This window comes from Dendropsophus ebraccatus, chromosome 9 (genome assembly GCF_027789765.1).
Source record: "Dendropsophus ebraccatus isolate aDenEbr1 chromosome 9, aDenEbr1.pat, whole genome shotgun sequence".
NCBI classification, from domain to species: domain Eukaryota; kingdom Metazoa; phylum Chordata; class Amphibia; order Anura; family Hylidae; genus Dendropsophus; species Dendropsophus ebraccatus.
In genome coordinates, this window is record NC_091462.1 from 111053179 (window position 1) to 111071648 (window position 18470).

Sequence of the window (18470 nt, forward strand, 5' to 3'; positions counted from 1 at the left end):
GCGGCTCGCTGCTGTGTAATCCTTTGTCCTCTGCTCTCTGCTGGCGACTAAGGTTAGCCATGTTGTGGGTTGCACAGAGGTTAGCCATTTTATGGTAGGCACAGAGGTTAGCCATGCTGTGGGGGGCACAGAGGTTAGCTATGTTGCCAGGGGAACAGAGGTTGGCTATGTTGCCGGATGCACAGAGGTTAGCCATGCTGTGGGGGGCACAGAGGTTAGCCATGCTGTGGGGGGCACAGAGGTTAGCCATGCTTTGGGGGCACAGAGGTTAGCCATGCTGTGGGGGGCACAGAGGTTAGCCATGCTGTGTGTGTGTGTGGGGGGGGGCAGAGAGGTTAGCCATGTTGTGTGTGGGGGGGGGCACAGAGGTTAGCCATGTTGTGGGGGGGGGGCACAGAGGTTAGCCATGTTGTGGGGGGCACAGAGGTTAGCCATGTTGTTGGGGGCACAGAGGTTAGCCATGTTGTTGGGGGCACAGAGGTTAGCCATGTTGTTGGGGGCACAGAGGTTAGCCATGTTGTCCAAAACATTGTGAGCTCCACTGGGGACAGTGACCAGGATGAGTGACTACAATCTCTGTACAGCGCTACAGAATAGCTTGGAGCTATATAAAGAAAGGAACTATGGGGGGGGGTGATTTATCAAAACTTGTGCAGAGGAGCAGGGAAACAGTCGCCCATAGCAACCAATCAGATTCTAGGTTTCATTTTAAAAAGCCATTTGAAAGCAGCAATCTGATTGGTTGCTATGGGTAACTGCTCCCCTGCTCAGGCTGTGATCAATCTTCCCCTATAGTGTTATTATTGTAGAGTGTTAGGACAGAGCTGCTGCTGCTGTGTGTAATATGGAGAGGAGACAGGAGACTTCACCTCATGTCAGCTATATTCAGATGAAGGGGCGGAGCCACATGCTTGAAGAACTGTGATGTCACTTCTGACCCCTTTGACCTGGAAGTTCTTTATGTAAACAAACAAATCCAAGAAGCAGCAACAGAGGAGGCCCAGGGACACAGAGGAGGAGGAGGAGGAGGCGGCTCAGGGACACAGAGGAGGAGGAAGCCCAGGGACACAGAGGAGGAGGAGGCGGCGGCTCAGGGACACAGAGGAGGAGGAGGCGGTTCGGGGATACAGAGGAGGAGGAAGCCCAGGGACACAGAGGAGGAGAAGGCCCAGGGACACAGAGGAGGAGGAGGTTCGGGGACACAGAGGAGGAGGAAGCCCAGGGACACAGAGGAGGAGAAGGCCCAGGGACACAGAGGAGGAGGAGGAGGCGGCTCGGGGACACAGAGCAGGAGGAGGCCCAGGGATACAGAAAAGGAGGCCTGGGGATACAGAGGAGGAGGAGGCCTGGGGACACAGAGGAGGAAGAGGCCCGGGGACACAGAGGAGGAGGAGGCCCGGGGACACAGAGGAGGAGGAGGCCTGGGGACACAGAGGAGGAGGAGGCCCAGAAGACACAGAGGAGGAGGAGGCCCAGGGACACAGAGGAGGATAGAGGCCCAGGGGACACAGAGGAGGATAGAGGCCCAGGGGACACAGAGGAGGATAGAGGCCCAGGGGACACAGAGGAGGATAGAGGCCCAGGGGACACAGAGGAAGATAGAGGCCCAGGGGACAACGAGAGGAGGAGGTCCGGGAACACAGAGAAGGAGGCCCAGGGACACAGAGAAGGAAGCCCGATGACAAAGAGGAGGAGGCCCGGGGACACAGGGAAGGAGGCCGGGGAAACAGAGGCAGGAAAAGGTAAGAGGAAACTACGAAGGGAAAGGGACAGATTACTAATTATTCCCTTTTTCAATAAGAAAAAAATATTATACAACCTCTTTAAGGCTAAAATCCACTGGGTCCTTGTTCCCAAGCTGCTAGGTGAGGAGGTGGAGATTGTTCCAGGGATGGGAGAGACCCAACTGTTAAGGACAGCACATGTCTGACTGCGCTTGTTTCTGAGCATTCTGAGCAGTGGTGTTATGGTCATAGAAAAACTGGTTGGTGTGAAGGAAAGCAGCAGCCAATGCCCTGACTGAATACATTACTGAGCTGTCTCTAAAAAGGTTTTAAAGGGGTAGTGCGGCGGTAAACAATTATTCACAGAATAACACACATTACAAAGTTATACAACTTTGTAATGTATGTTATGTCTGTGAATGGCCCCCTCCCCCCGTGCCCCCCCACCCCTGCATGTGGACCCGGAAGTGTAGTGTACTATACATACCTGATCCGTGTTGACCCCAGTCCGCCATCTTCTGCCAACGACGTCATCTTCGGGAGGTCGGCCTTCACGCTCCTGCCGTCCCTGATGCCGGCCCCCCTCTGCCGCGTCATCAGCTGCTCAGCCGCGACTGGCTGAGCATAACTGTGCTCAGCCAATAGCAGCTGAGCACAGTTATTCTGACCACAGCTATGGAGATTGAACAAAGGGAGCCTATCAACTTACTTACATCAGTAACCCTGTCTGTAATTGCGTACCCAAAACTGCGGACAGGATTACAGATGTGTTTCAGTTCCTGTCGGCATTTGCAGCGACACCTGTCATATAGGTGACACAGACGCACAATGGCTTCATCGTTTTGTTACAGCATGGATCATGTCCCCAAATGGATCAGAAACACCTACAGATGTGTGTATGGGGCCATAGAACTCAATGAGTCTGCATGTGTGACAGCGGCCATAATGTCGCATGATTCATGGAAATATAACAATGTTTAGGATACAACTTGCACCACATGATGGAATAATGTGCACATTTGGGTCTATTATACAGTAAGAAACCAGACATTTTCTACAGCAACATTGAAGGTTTATTAATGCAAATCTAATTCCTAGGTCAAAAAGAGGGACATGTAAGGGGCAAAGAGGGACAGAGGGACATGGGTCAAAAGTAGGGACTGTCCCTCCAAAAGAGGGACACTTGGGGGGTATGGGTATACAGGACACTGCAGGTATACAGGACCTCCACCAACTATATACTACAGGTATACAGGACCCCTAAACTATACACTACAGGTATACAGGACCCCAAAACGCTACACTACCAGGTACACAGCACCTCCACCAACTCTATACTACAGGTATACAGGACAACCACACTATACACTACAGGTATACAGCACCCCCAAAACTATACACTACAGGTATACAGGACCATAAATCTATACACTACAGGTATACAGGACCATAAAACTAAACACTACAGGTGTACAGGACCCCCAAAACTATACACTACAGGTATACAGGACCTCCACCAACTCTACACTACAGGTATACAGGACCCCCAAACAATACACTACAGGTATGCAGCACCTTCACCAACTATATACTACAGGTATACAATATCCCCAAACTATACACTACTGGTATACAGGACCCCCCAAACTATACACTACAGGTATACAGGACCCCTAAACTACACACTACAGGTATACAGGACCTCAAAACTCTACACTACAGGTATACAGGACCCCCAAACTGTAAACTACAGGTATCCACGACCCTCAAACTATAAACTACAGGTATACAGGACCTCCACCAACTATACACTGCAGATATACAGTAACACAGAAACAATACCTTTTAGACTATTGCAGTTTCCTCTTAAGCATCATTTGCAATGGCAATAAACAAGGCCCAAGCCTGATCACTGAAGGTGGCAGCATAAATCTGGATTCTGCATGTTTTCCGCATGGACAATTTTATGTTGCTGCTCCAGAGTTGTATCAGGTAAAAATCTTTATGTCTATGTACCTGGCAATAACACTGCCAAGGTTGTACATAACCAGGCTGTATATAACACTGCAAATGTTGTATATAACGAGGCTCTGTATATAACACTGCCAATGTTGTTTATAACTAGGCTGTATATAACACTGCCAATGTTGTAATAAACCAGGTTCAGTATAACACTGCCAATGTTACATATAATCAGGCTCTGTATATAACACTGCCAATGTGGTATATAACCAGGCTGTATATAACACTACCAATGTTGTATATAATCAGGCTGTATATAACACTGCCAATGTTGTATATCACCAGGCTGTATATAATACTGCCAATGTTGTATATAACCAGGCTCTGTATATAACTCTGCCAATGTTGTATATAACCAGGCTGTATAGAACACTGACAATGTTGTATATTACCAGGCTCTGCTTACAATCTGATCATATGACATCTCAGTATGGCTATTAGGTATTTAGGATATTTAAAGTTTTTAGCTTATTTCTAACGTGCGTAAGCTACAATTTACATAAACAGAGCAGAACTGTCAGGTATATAGGGCTCCTGGCGAATTCCCCTTAAACAAAAAAAAACTAGGGTATAGATTGGCCCCCTGAGCACTCTTGGAACAAATCTAATTAACACACTGGCACTTTATACCCGGGCAGCGCTGGGTGCATTTTCTAGTGTATATATATATATATATATATATATATATATATATATATATATATGAAAAATAAATAATGAGAACAGATATATTCAGCAAATAGCAGCTGGCAAGGTCTATAGATAACATGGACCGGAGGACTCATGGAAACAATCACATAATATTATGGACTGTACTTTGTAGTCATTGTTATATACAGTATTTTGCTCACCTCTCACTGTGGCTTTCCCTGTGCTCCGTTCTATTGGGCTCTGCAGGCTGGGGTGTGATACTCTGCAGATATACTCCACATCATCAGACTGTGACAGAGCTGTGAATGATAAGGAGGAGGAGCAGGAGTAGGAGTTGTCACCCGTCCTCTCTGGTGTACAGGACGTATTGTATCTTCCATCTATACATTGTATTACAGACGTCCCCCTCTTCTCATACCAGGTCACTGACAATTTATTTGGGAAGAACTCTGAGATCTTGCAGGTGATTGTCGTCTTTTTGCCCTTTTGTAGAATCAGAGGAGTCATGTCCACAATTCTTGGATACCACGGGAAATCTAGAAAATATTACATACAGAATATTATCACGTGTATGTACAGTAAGGAGACGTGACAATGAAACTTTTGGGAAGGTACAAGAGCTACAGTCTGTTTTTGTCTTTCTTACATATCTTTTCTAATTTTTAGTCTTTTCATTTCCAACTCTTTTGATTCAAAAGTACAGTCAGGTAGATGAGATTATAGATACAAACACCCAAAGCAGCATGAAAAATTACAGCAACAAGTCATGAGAGGCACAAGTAATGAGAGACAGGAATAGAGTCTGGCTGATATGGCAGTAGAGCGTGCCGTAGTCCACAGTACCTTTGTATTTTCTAACCATAATGGGGGAATGAGGAATAAATAGAGGAAGGGGAGTGGTAAGGTTTGGAAGGAGAAGGGGGAAAAGGAAAGCCCTACAGTTCAGTTTCACTGAAAGAGATATCGAAGAAGACTGAAAAAATTGGAGCGCAATTCAAGTACTAAAAATGTAAAAGGATATGTGGATAACTGGAAGTTTTGGAACTTAGCCCAAAGAGACCAGACTCCTTGAAGCGATATAGTTGGTTGACCTTTTGGATCCGAAGCTGTTCCATGTGAAACCGTGGAGACTTTTACAATTTTACTTGTTCGGAAAGTGATTTTTTTTTTAACCAAAAAATCAATATGTCTTAGAAGTGCCACCACATGTGCATATAGGAACCTGGGGTTGCACCGCACCTTCAGTTAGGTACTCGAGGGAAAGGACCTTGTGTCCATTCTCTTGCAGTCTTACGCACTGAGAAGTGAGTTCAGCGACTGCTAGGATTGATTTAAAGTGAATGTACCATCAGGTACATTGCTTTAAAGGGAACCTGTCACCCGGGATTCCGACGCTGAGCCCGACCCACCCCCCGGTGCAGCCCCGGATACTTACCCTTTGCTGCAAGTCCCACTCCTGGACCCGGTTCCCAGACGGACATAGCGGCGCCGGAAGGTGAGCGTGCGCTTTATGCAAATTGCATGAGATGAATCCGATGCCCATAGAGAATGACTGGAGCCGTCATTCTCTATGGGCGTTGGCAGTAGTGGATTATAATAGTGGCGTTTCGGGGGCGCCAGCCCGGGGCCCTGAGCTCCTGGGGGGCCCATGACCACCCAACAAGACTTATACTTTCAATGGTGTACTGTCTCCTGGCTACAGTTCTGCCATGATTTGCAAAAAAATCACAGTTTTTTATGGCAATTTTGCACAAATCAGGACATCATGACATTATCTATCCTGTACTATGAACGCCAGGCTAGTGCTGCTATAGTTACAGTGGGGTGGGGGGGCCCAGGCTTGGTGAACAGCCCGGGGCCTATGGTGAAGTTAATCCACCACTGGGCGTCAGACTCATCTCTGGAGTATGCGCGCACAGCTGCCAACGACGATATCCCCATCCCGGGACTGGGATGCAAGACTTGCCGCAAAGGGTAAGTATCCGGTGCACCGTGGGGTCGGGCGAGCTCAGCGTCGGAATGCCAGGTGACAGGTTCCCTTTAAGTTTTTACGTGGGCAAGCGGAGGGAGCCAGTTGGGAGACGTGATGGCGTGATGACGTAGGACGCACGCATGCCGAGCTTCTCGCGATGCTGCAGGCCATGTGAGGTGTGTCCGGAGCTGTGTTACTGATTGATGGGCTGTGCGGTGATGGTGTCCGGGTTGCCTCAACGGGGCAGTAACTAGCGGTGTCGGTAGAAACCTGGGACGCGCTTCTCGATGTGGTGAAGAGGCGGCACGAGGGGCATATTGATGTAAGAGCCTGCTGTGGGCCGGTATTGGCAGTGACGGAGCCGGGGAACCGGTGGGAGAGGGGTGCTATCGGACTCCAGAGGGGGCTGGTTGGACCGCGAGAGGACGGCAGGGCTGGAGAGCTCGAGGAGGAGAAAGCGGACGCCGCCGAAGCTGTGGAGAGGACCGTGATGTATGAGAGGCTGCTGTAGGAGTGAAGGAGGAACAGAACAGCTGCTGGGTGAGAACGTTCTGATGTGGTTTACTTGTGATGCGGGAAGAATAACAGAATGTGATAATAGACTGTACCTTTGAGCATTGGAGTAATAGGAGCTAATGAAGTAAAAGGATACGGCTGGTGCAGTGAACGACTTAATGAATTGATTCTTTACTAATAGTGACAGATTTAATGAACTTACTAATGATATCTCACATAGGACATTGAGGTGACATTGCAAAGACTCAATAGACATTGATGGGACCTTGAGAGACCTAACAAAAAATATACTGTATCTTTGTGAGTGGCATCAGTGCAAAAGGAGTTAATGAACTAAATGCCTGTATGGGATACGGCTGGTGCAGAGAAGGATGTAATGAATCGACTCCTTATTAACAAACTAACATCCCACATTTGATAAGGTGTATTATCCGAGGGGAAATTGATGGGACTTTGAGAGAATTAACAAATAGCCATATGTGGGGTATTATTGTCTATGCTGGTGAACTGTGTTTGAAAGGGAAATTGGATCTAAGGTGGTGAAGAGGGTGTAATTAGGACAATAGAAAATTGTGATACAGAAGATCAGGTCTGAGCTGTGGCCTCCTTATGGGTGGGGTGAAACGGAATGATCCGGTAATTCCACTAAAACAGTCAAATCACCTGCGGTTAGGAAAAGAACTGAAAAGGAGGATAAAATAGAGAGATTTTTGAGCCCCACAATGCAGGGGAGGGGGGCCACATCCAGATTAAGTGAGGGTGCTAGGAGTAAAGGAGGAGGGAATGGCAGTATTATGGAGGTGGAAGAAAGAAGTGAGCAGCCAACATTGACAGAGATATTGGTGGTGGTTAATCGCTCTAATGTGGCACTGACGGAGATAACAACGCAAATAGGGGAGATTAAGACAGATATTTCTCTCATTCAGTTAGACATGAATAAGGTGAGAGAGAGGGTGACAGTGACGGAACAGAAAATAGACACCATGGAAGCCAAAATAGCAAAAATGGAATCAGTGTGTCAGCGTAGACAAACACGACCAGACAGTGGGCCCTAATCTGAATCCACCCACTGTCCCTGCCTAATTGCCTCAGTCGACCCTAGGCGGTCGCGGATAACCACGAAGACGTTCCCTGCACTGAGTACGTGGGACACAAAACACGACAGACGGACAAAACACAATAGAGAGTAGTGAACAAAGCCAGGTCAAACCACACGGGCAACGCAGTACAGAATCGGCAAGCAAAGAATAGTCACAGGTCAGGCGGAGGGTCACGAACACGAGAAAACAGGCAGAAGGGAATAGGACGGGGAACGCAGGAATAGACTGGGGAGAGCTGGGACCAGGAGTTAACCTAATAGCCAGCGCTTTACTACTGGCAGTGATTGACTTATATACTGGACCAGGAGCCCGGACCAAAGGCTGATTGGTCCGGCCTCCTGAGTCCAGCCTTACTGCAGCTGGTGCACTGCAGGCTGAGCGGCCGGGCGACCTGTCACTCAGCCTGAGTGCAACCCCAGCAGCTGCGTGCCAGCCGGCCGGCTAACGGTCACATGAGCCCACGGCGTCCCCGGTTGCTAGGGACGCCGTCGGGACTCCGTGACGTCACTCGGCTCCGGCGGGCGGAGCGACGGCGCGCTCCCGAGCTGACCGCCGGAGCCGAGCTGGAAGGAGACGTCGCTGGATCCAGGCAAGGCAAGTTCCTGACACAGTGGCAGAAGAATTTAAAAAGGAGAAAAAAGTCTTGCAAACAAAATTGATAGAAATGGAGGATAGAAACAGAAGGTCGAACATCAGAATAGTGAGGGTACCGGAGGGTACAGAGGGGAAAGAGTGTACCACATATATTCAGGATTGGTTAAAGGAGAATGTGGGTATGGAAGGTATGTCCAACCATTTTTGTGTGGAAAGAGCGCACAGGATACCAACTAGACTGAAGCCAGTGGGGGAACACCCTAGGCCTATATTAGCCAAAATTTACTGTGCAAGGGACAAAGGTCAGATATTGAGGAAGTTAAGAGAGGCCCCCCCCCTAGAGAGATTAATGGATCAAAAAAAAAATTTCTACTCAGACTATTCTACTGCAACACAAAAGCAACGGGAAAGATTTATAGAGGTAAAATGGAGACAGAATGAACTTAAGTATGCAATTCTGTATCCAGCAAAGTTACGGTTGGTGCATCTCCAGCAGACACATTTTTTCTAGAACCCGGCAGACGTAATGGAATGGCTGGACACACGAGGAATGAAATAGACAGTAGTAAATATATTAGTAGGTATGCAGCATTGGCGAGAAGGCACGTAGGTTAGGGCGATCTGACTTGGTTTAGGTCAGGTGGCATGTGGGGAAGGGGGGGTGCATTGGTGTTTTGTTTTTTCCTTTCTCCTTTTGTTTGACTAAAGATCATATTTTGGAATGTCAGAGGTATTAACGAAAAACTTAAACGTTATGCAATTTTGAAGGAGTTATTTAGGCAATTACCCGCAATCATATGTATAATAGAAACACATATGGATAGGGATAGGATCAGGATGCTAAACAGACGTTGGGTGTTATACCAGTATCATTCGGTATTTACAACTTATTCTAGGGGGGTCAGTGTGTTAATCCATCGGGATATCGCCTTTGAGCCTGTTGAGATTGAAATAGATGTGGAAGGCAGATATGTTTTTGTTGCCTGTAAATTAGAAACCCGCCTGGTTGTTCTTGGATTTGTGTATATACCTCCGCCATTCTCCGCGGATGTTTGTGTGCAATTTTATAAATTATCATTGAAACACCGTGAAAGTATTCAGATGATAATGGGGGACTTTAAAGGTGCCTTTACACATAACGATTATCGTGCGAATTTGCGCAATAACGATCGAATTCGAATGATAATCGTACGTGTAAACGCAGCAAACGATCGAACGACGCACGATAAATCGTTCATTTTGATCTTTCAACATGTTATCAAATCGTCGTTCGTCGTTCGCAAAAAATTCGCAAATTGTTCCGTGTGAACTGTCGTTCGCCGATTTAACCAATGTTTGAGATAGGCTTAAGTGATCGCAAAACGATTGCAGAGCGAATTTCCGTACGATATATATCGTACCGTCTAAACGCTGATCGTTATGGAAAAAAAATCGTTAATCCGACATCGTTAATCGTACGATCGGGCCAATTATCGTTTCATGTAAACGCACCATAACTGCGTAGTCAACGAGCAGTTGGATCAGAAAAGAGAGGTGGACCATCATGAATCATATGGTAAATCCCCTTTATTGAAATTGATGGAGGAGTTTAATTGGTGGGATGCCTGGAGGTATTTGAACCCGGAGGGCTCCGAGTTCACATGCTATAACGAATCCCATGGAGTCTTTTCAAGACTGGATATGATATTAGTAAATGATAGGGCTATTATGAATATCAAGTGCGTGGAACTCGCAGCCTATCAGATCATGTTCCGGTAAAAGTAGAGGTGGATATCTTGGGTAGTCATAAGATCAGTAGGGTAAGAAAGTTCAGATCCACATTATTGAGACAATAAGGGATCCGCAGAGGTGAGATTTGTGTGGGATGCAGCAAAGGCATATCTAAGGGGGTTATTAATAAGGGAAGTAGGACACTCTCTCCCCAATTCTGAATATCTTACCTATTTGAGCATCCGACATTTTATGCAGACGGCATTCGGGGCTTTGGCGGTTTCCAAGCCTACTCCCTTTGAAATGCTAGCCAGGATGGGCTCCTCCACACGAGGCCTTATCTCAGCCATCTATTCTATCCTGAACTCGCCGGCTTCGTTGAATAATACAATGCCTTTGTTTGACTCTGTGTGGGCCCCCTGGGATACGTACTGTACGGGTGTCGACTCAGTGTAATGGCCTTCGCCATCCTTAGGATTCCAGCGCTCCCCCTTTCCCCCCTGACCTACCCCCTCCTTCCCTTTTTGTTCTTCCCCTTGTCATGTGTTGTCTCTGTCTGTTCATCCGATTTATTGGGTTCATTCCAGTTGTCTTACTATTGCTGTGACTCCATAAGTTGGCTCCTGTAATTCTCATAACCTGCTATGGAGCACTGTGAAGTCTGTTTTGACTTTGTTTTTTTTTGGTTTACTTGCTGTAGGTATGGTGACACCCTGCATTTGACCTGTTAATGCCTAGCATGGTTTGTTCCTATTTTGTTTGTTACCCCTGGCAATTGAAAAAAAAAAAAAAAAATCTTCAATAAATATACAATTTAAAAAAAAAATAAGGGAAGTAGGTAGGATGAGAAAGAAATTGGGGGAACAGGAGGAGGTTTTAACCCCTTAAGGACCGGGCTAACTTTTGTTTTTGTGTTTTCGTTTTTTCCTCCTTGTGCTTAAAAGGCCATAGCACTTGCATTTTTACACCTACAGACCCACATGAGCCCTTATTTTTTGCATCACTAATTGTACTTCGCAATGACAGAATTTTTCCATAAAATATGCTGCGAAACCAGAAAAAAATTGTATGCGCAGTGAAATAGGAAAAAAAACGCAATTATTTTTCTTTGGGGGGGGGCTTCATTTTTACGCTGTGTGTCCTATGGAAAAACTTACTTGTTATGCATGTTCCTCAAGTCGTTACGATTAAAACGATATGTAACATGTATAACTTTTATATTATCTGATGGCCTGAAAAAAATTCAAACCATTGTTAAAAAATATATGTTCCTTAAAATCGCTCCATTCCCATGCTTATAGCGCTTTTATCCTTCAGTCTATGGGGCTGTGTCAGGTGTCTTTTTTTGCGCCATGATGTGTTCTTTCTATCGGTACCTTGATTGTGCATATGCGACTTTTTGATCGCTTTTTATTACAATTTTTCTGGATTTGATGCGACCAAAAATGCGCAATTTTGCACTTTGGGATTTTTTGCGCAGACGCCGTTTACCGTGCGAGATCAGGAATATGATAAATTAATAGTTCGGGCGATTACACATGCGGTGATAGCAAACATGTTTATTTATTTATTTATTTTTATTTGTAAAATGGGAAAAGGGGGGTGATTCAGACTTTTATTAGGGGAGGGGGCTTTTAATTAGTAAAAACACTTTTTTTTACTTTCACTTACAGTAATATGAAGCCCCCTGGGCTACACAGAACTGATCTCCCATTGAGATCAATGCTGTGTACATAATAAAGCAATGATCCATCAGATCGGTGCTCTATTATAATGGTATGATCATATGAACAAGGTCGACTACCGGACTCATTGTATGAAGCAGACATTACATTGATACCCAAAGCAGACAAAGACATAGTAGAACCAGATTCATATAGACCGATATCCCTGGTAAATTTGGATATGAAGTTATTGACCAGGGTTTGGGCAAACAGGTTGGCTAAATTAGTTAGCAGTCTGGTGGGTAAAGAACAGTGTGGATTTGTCCCAGGTAAATCAACCCAACAGAATATCATGAGGGTCTATGCTAATATTCAGTTGGGGAAGGAAGGGGGGGGGCACTCCATACTCTCATTGGATGCTGCTAAAGCATTTGATAGTGTGGAGTTGTCCTTCCTGGGGAAGACCTTGAGAGCGTTTGGTTTTAGAAATGTTTTTTTGAGGTGGATAGAAATAATATATCGAAGTCCAAAAGCGAGAATTCTGATTACTGGGGAAACCTCTGAGTACTTCAAACTTGGTAGGGGGGCAAGACAGGGTTGTCCTCTCTTCCCCTTGCTTTTTGCCCTGGCGACCGAACCCTTGGCAAAAGCCATAAAAAACAATAGGTTGATAGCGGGGTTTGGAGCGATGGGGAGAGAGGACAAAATTGTGTTATATGCCGACGATCTATTGTTTATTTTGGGAGATATGAAGAATAGCTTGGCACAGGTAATGGGGGAAGTGATGAGATATAGTCAGTATTCGGGCCTAAAGGTCAACTGGGGAAAGTCTACACTTTTACCTCTGGACCAAGCAGTGATTGATGTGCCTCAGACAGACCTACAGGTGCTGAAACCGTGGGGCTTTTTTAAATACTTAGACATATGGATTGCCTCAGACTTGGAAATGTTTGAGGAACTGAACATTACGCCAAAGTTAGCAAAATTAAAGCAGCAAGCCCAGATATGGAATAGGCTGCCATTGACGAGGGCCGATAAACTTGCACTTATTAAGATGGTTTGGCTTCCTAAATTAAATTATGTGTTAGGTAATGCTCCTGTCTGGCTGAGTAAGAGGGTGTTTGGCAGAACAGAGTCCCTTATTAAAGGGGTAGTGCGCTAAGAAATTATTCACAGAATAACACACATTACAAAGTTATACAACTTTGTAAGGTATGTTATGTCTGTGAATCGCCCCCTTCCCTGTGTCCCCCCACCCCCGCACGTGGACCCGGAAGTGTTGGTGCATTATACATTACCTGATCCGTGTCGCGCCCGTCCGCCATCTTGTGTCATCTTTGGCCGGCCGGCCGGAACTCTTCGATCTTCCCGAGTTCCGGCCGCCCTCTGCCGCTCAGCCACGATTGTCCGAGCACAGTTATGCTCAGCCAATCGCGGCTGAGCATCTGAAGATGCTCTCGGCACCCGGGAAGATCGGAGGTATAATGCACCAACACTTCCGGGTACACGTGCGGTGGTGGTGGGGGACACAGGGAAGGGGGCGATTCACAGACATAACATACATTACAAAGTTGTATAACTTTGTAATGTGTGTTATTCTGTGAATAATTTCTTAGCGCCGCACTACCCCTTTAATGAGTTGTTCTGGAATCGGAAAAGAGTTCGCCTAAAATTAAGGTACTTAACGTTTAGAGAAGAAAAGGGGAGGGGGCTGGCTATTCCTGATTTTTTTAAGTACTATGTGGCCACAGTATTTTTTTATGGCTAGTAAAATGGAGAGAAGTTGATTTTATGGTATGGTGGATTGCGGAACAGAAGGTTAGAGTGCAGAATATATTTGAATTTTTGGAGATAATGGTCCAAACTAGGTATCCAAAAAACTCACTCTATAGGATGGTAATAAATGTATGGTTATATCTTAGGAAGGCTGAAAAAGTTACAGGACCTTTAAAATTGACCCCCTTGTTTGATGATAGTCAGTACCCGGAGTTTAAGGAGGTGGTGGACTCGAGGTATTGGAAACAGAAGGGACTGTACTATGTTGGACATTGTTTTCAGAATGGGATTTTGAGGTCACGCGAGGAGTTGGGCACTAGCACAAATTGTAACATATGTGAATTAAGATATTATCAACTGAGAGATATTGTTAGGTCAGTTAAGGAAAGGAATAGATGGGCAATAGGTAACTCAAGAATAATTCACCATATTGTTGAGGTTGGCACAAGTAAAAAAGGGTTAATAGGGAAAATATATAAACTATTATCAGAAACACGGGGAATGAAATTTCTATGTGTTCACAGAAAAAGTGGGAGAAAGTTATTGGGTATAGATCAGAAGAATTTTGGCAAGAGGTATATACTAATGCAAGGGATAATAATACAGATAAAAAACACAAGGTTACACAGTTTTTTTTATATGCACGGATTATACTATTCGACTGCTGATATGAATAAATGGGGTAGGAATGAAGTTATGGGAGGTACTAGATGTGGTATTGGAAATGTTAAACCTTGATCATCACTGGTGGTCGTGTCGAGAGTTGAGTAAATTTTGGGAAGATATTTTTGAAAGTGTAAGTAAAATTTATGGGTTTAAGCCTAACGATAACTTCCTATGTGCTATACTGGGGATATTGGAGAGACAACAGATTCCGAAGGTTAAAAAAGGTGTATTGTTAGTTATTTTTAGCTGCGAGATTGGTAATAGTTAGAAATTGGATTTTGGCAGAACCACCAACATGTAAAGAATGGAAGGAAGTAGTAAGTACAATTTTGAGGTACGAACTGTGGCATAATAGGAAAAAGAAATGGTATATCAAACTAAAGGAGTATAATGAATTATGGGTTAAATATTGGTTAGAACGCTAGTGTGTTTTTCCCCCCCCCCCTCCTTTGTCTTTGTTTTTGTTGTTGTTTTCCACCGATTGCGGGAGGGTGGGGGTGGTGGGGGTTTGGGATAGAATTGTAGTTAGAACCGGCAAAGGCAATATAGGATGGAAGTAATAAGTCAAATTGAACTAGAGATAATAATAATAATGGGGAACAAGGGAGCAGGAAGTATTTGTGAACGGGGGGTCATTCAGCTGGGCACCGAAATATAAAGGTAGAGGGTAGAGGGGTAGGCTTTTTTTTGTTACCCTTGGGCTAGATAAAAAGGGAGGGGACTTCGTGAAAACCTGGTTGTGCAATGGATGGTGTGGACACTGATTTATATAGTATATATGATGTAAATGTGAACATTTTTTTTTTTTTTTTTTGAGCCAGAGATGTGTGTGGTATGACCTGATTGCCTTGTGTGGCCTGCCTGGCCATTATAAATGGTTAGGGGGATCGGTCAGGGGAGTCGGGGTGGCGTGAGTGGCCTCGCAAGAGCTGGATCACGGGCACCATGGAAAATTGGAATAGTAGATCTAATGGTGCTAAGGTTCCCCACAGGGAGCTAGAAGCGCAAAGCTCTGCTAGTATGGCTGTGTTTGGTAGTGCTGGCTCTTAAGTTGATGTCTTAACAAACATAGTGTAAATAGAGAAAAATAAAAAAAAAAATAAAAAAAAAATGGAAATAGATATAACATTCAGGAAAGGGGGTGTTATGCCGTTCGGAGCATGACCGGGTGGTCATGGAGTCGTAGTAAGGTTATTTTGAGGGTGGGTGTGAGGAAGGGGTGGATATAGTTGTAAATAGTAATAGATAGGGAAGTGAAGGTGCCTAGTGGGATGGGTCCTCTGGCGTAAATGATTATTTGGATGAATTTGTTTTGTCCTTTGACCCCTGTGTTGTGAGCTGTTTATGGAAGTATGAGGAAAATAGCTTAGTGATCTGATAATATTGCTAAGGAGGTTGACTTATGATCGGTTCTTTTTGTGTTGATGACTATGTGTCTTTTTTTAAGAATATATTGAAAATAAAATATTTTTTGAAATAAAAAAAAAAAAAGTTTTTACGTGCTTTTTTTTTTTTAAACCGTAGTCCAGTTAAAATCAATGGAGCCGCGTTGAATTGATTCAATGGTTAGAATCGATGGAGCCGTGTCACAGAGGGGAGAGGTTTCATCACACTGGGGGCCGGTGGGCTCGCCTCCAGTGTTTCAGGCCAGGCCCAGGAATAGGCCGGCACCTTGCGTGGGAACCAAGCGAGGAAAAAAAAAGGACCATGCCACCAGCATCCCTTTGCCGGTCTATTCAATAAAAAAAAAAAACTTAAAGCAATATACCTCATGATACATTCACTTTTAGCTGTGGTACCATAAAAGTAGTCCCAGGGTCCTTTTCCCAAGTCTTAATACAGGTACATGAGGATTTGCTGTTGTGGGGTGTTTCTCCTAGGAGGTGCTATAGAATAAAGAAAAGAGTTTTTTGGGGAGGTTTTGTTTGTAAAATCAACTTCTCAGTCCAGGTGGGTTGAGGTGGTTCTCTGAGACACCTGCTAAGAGGGTTAGGTGTGTGAAGTAATCTGCTGTAGGCTAAAGTATCAAGTTTTGGGCAGTTGACAAGCTGGCACATCTTTTTGTATGTCGGGAGTAGACCATCTGGGAACAGTGAGTGGTACATTTACTTGTAGTGAGAGGGGATAAGAAGTAGAGATGAGCAAACCTGGAGCATGCTCGAGTCCATCCGAACCCGATCGTTTGGCATTTGATTAGCGGTGGCTACTGAAGTTGGATAAAGCCCTAAGGCTATGTGGAAATCATGGATATAGTCATTGGCTGTACCCATGTTTTTCAGACAACCTTAGAGCTTTATCCAACTTCAGCAGCCACCGCTAATCAAATGCCGAACAATCTGGTTCGGATGGACTCGAGCATGCTCCAGGTTCGCTCATCTCTAATAAGAAGGCTTTGATCTGCAGTAGGGGCCAGGGGCGTAACTACCACTGTAGCAGCCATAGCAGCTGCTATGGGGCCCACTGCATCAGGGGGCCCTGTTGCCTGCTCCTGCAGTACACTGGTCCCCCTGAGCTGTAATCATTTGCAGCATTAGGTGGCCAAGTGGGCCTCCCAGGTTCTGCTAATGTCCGTTTACCTGCAACCACTCCTGACAAGCCCCCGGGGGTCCCCAATCAAAAGTTTACTATGGGGCCGAGCCATTTCTAGTTACGGCCCTAGTAGGGACAAAATATGAGAGAGGAACATTTAACAAGTCTTCATTTTGCATTTTTGCATAGTCATTTAGGTTTTGTCTAGGTATACAACTATAATGTCAGGTCTGCAATGCTATGTGACAATATCCTTATTGATAACTGTTTATCATAAAGCATTACAGTAGTCAGATGACTTGTCTGTGGATGACATGTAAACATGTAAGGACACACATTGGATCACCATCTCACCTGGGTGTCCTATGAACATCTCTCTGCATTCTGCCTTCTCCATTGTTTCATGTTTCCATGTCACTTTTATTTTGAAATCTTTTTCTTCCAATAATGTCCCCGGGATTTTACACTCAGTATTGGTGGAGAATGTTCCATCAGGATTGTCAGTGACCGTTTCCTGTGATGGCTTCTTCTCCAGGGATCGGCCATCGCTCCATGTGATCATTATGTCTCTGGGATAAAACCTTAGAAGTGATAACATTGCTGTCACATCTCCTGAGTCATTGATGGATAGCCGGATAGGTCGATCACTTGTTGGTTTTACTGAAAAGAGACAGAAATAAGACATTAATTTCCAGTAATACAGCAGATTCTTTCCCTCCAGTGGATGAATAGTTCAGCCTTAGGGATCTTTAAATCACATGTAATCACATATATAAGATTTTTTTTTTATATGGACAATGTACCGACACTAATTCTATGAGATCTTAAAGAAGCATTTACATATACTACATAGATTCTTCATTGTGTGACATGAGCAGACACAGCTTCACTGGACAGTTGAGGTGATGGCGGTGGTGGGGTGACCCTGATGTCATTTTTGATCAGAGACCATGAAGATTACTCCCCTAGCTGTAGCTGGCAGTACTTACCCCACACTTGTAGCTGCCAGTGCTTATGTGGTGTCCCATCATGGGTGTTGTAGTGTATGCACCCCAGCAAGTCATCCACTCAGGTTAAAATGGGAAATGAGGTATTCTGTTTTCCCCACTAGGTGTTACTACTGTTTGGTATGTTTATTATGCACGGCTGTAGAGCTAAAGGGTTAATTGTTTTGTGTCATGTGTTGTGTGCTGACCACTTATAGGTGCACTTTCTGTCTATCCTATCCTGTTTCTCTCTCACACACACTCAGACCCATCACTCACAGGAGGGTACACAAACACCCCTGTAGGAGGATTTAGCTCTGTGCGGGAGGAAGTACAAGGAGTTAGTTGTTGGAAGTCCAAGGAGACAGATGGGTGAGAGAACTAGCTCAGAGACTTTCCCTATCCAAACAATCACTACAGTTATGCAGTGCTAATCTACCTTAGGGGGATAGAAGACACTTTAGGATCACCCTAGCTCATGCCAGAAACCGCTCAGAAAAGTGCAGGGCGATCTCTTGAAAGCCAGAGGAATCAACCCCAGTAGGTCAAAGCTACCAGAG

The 18470-nt window shown here is 45.0% G+C and overlaps 1 protein-coding gene across 5 annotated transcripts in view; it reads right to left on the minus strand.

Moving 5' to 3' along the window:
• Nucleotides 1-18470, minus strand: part of LOC138801497 (uncharacterized) — a 120649-nt gene that overhangs the window by 83787 nt on the left and 18392 nt on the right. For all 5 annotated transcript variants that reach the window (XM_069984399.1, XM_069984398.1, XM_069984397.1 and 2 more), the window contains exons 8-9: nt 17279-17584; nt 4598-4933 (exon numbers count right to left, since the gene is read on the minus strand). In XM_069984399.1, coding sequence (XP_069840500.1) covers nt 4598-4933; nt 17279-17584 — 642 coding nt within the window. The remainder of the gene's footprint in view (nt 1-4597; nt 4934-17278; nt 17585-18470) is intronic.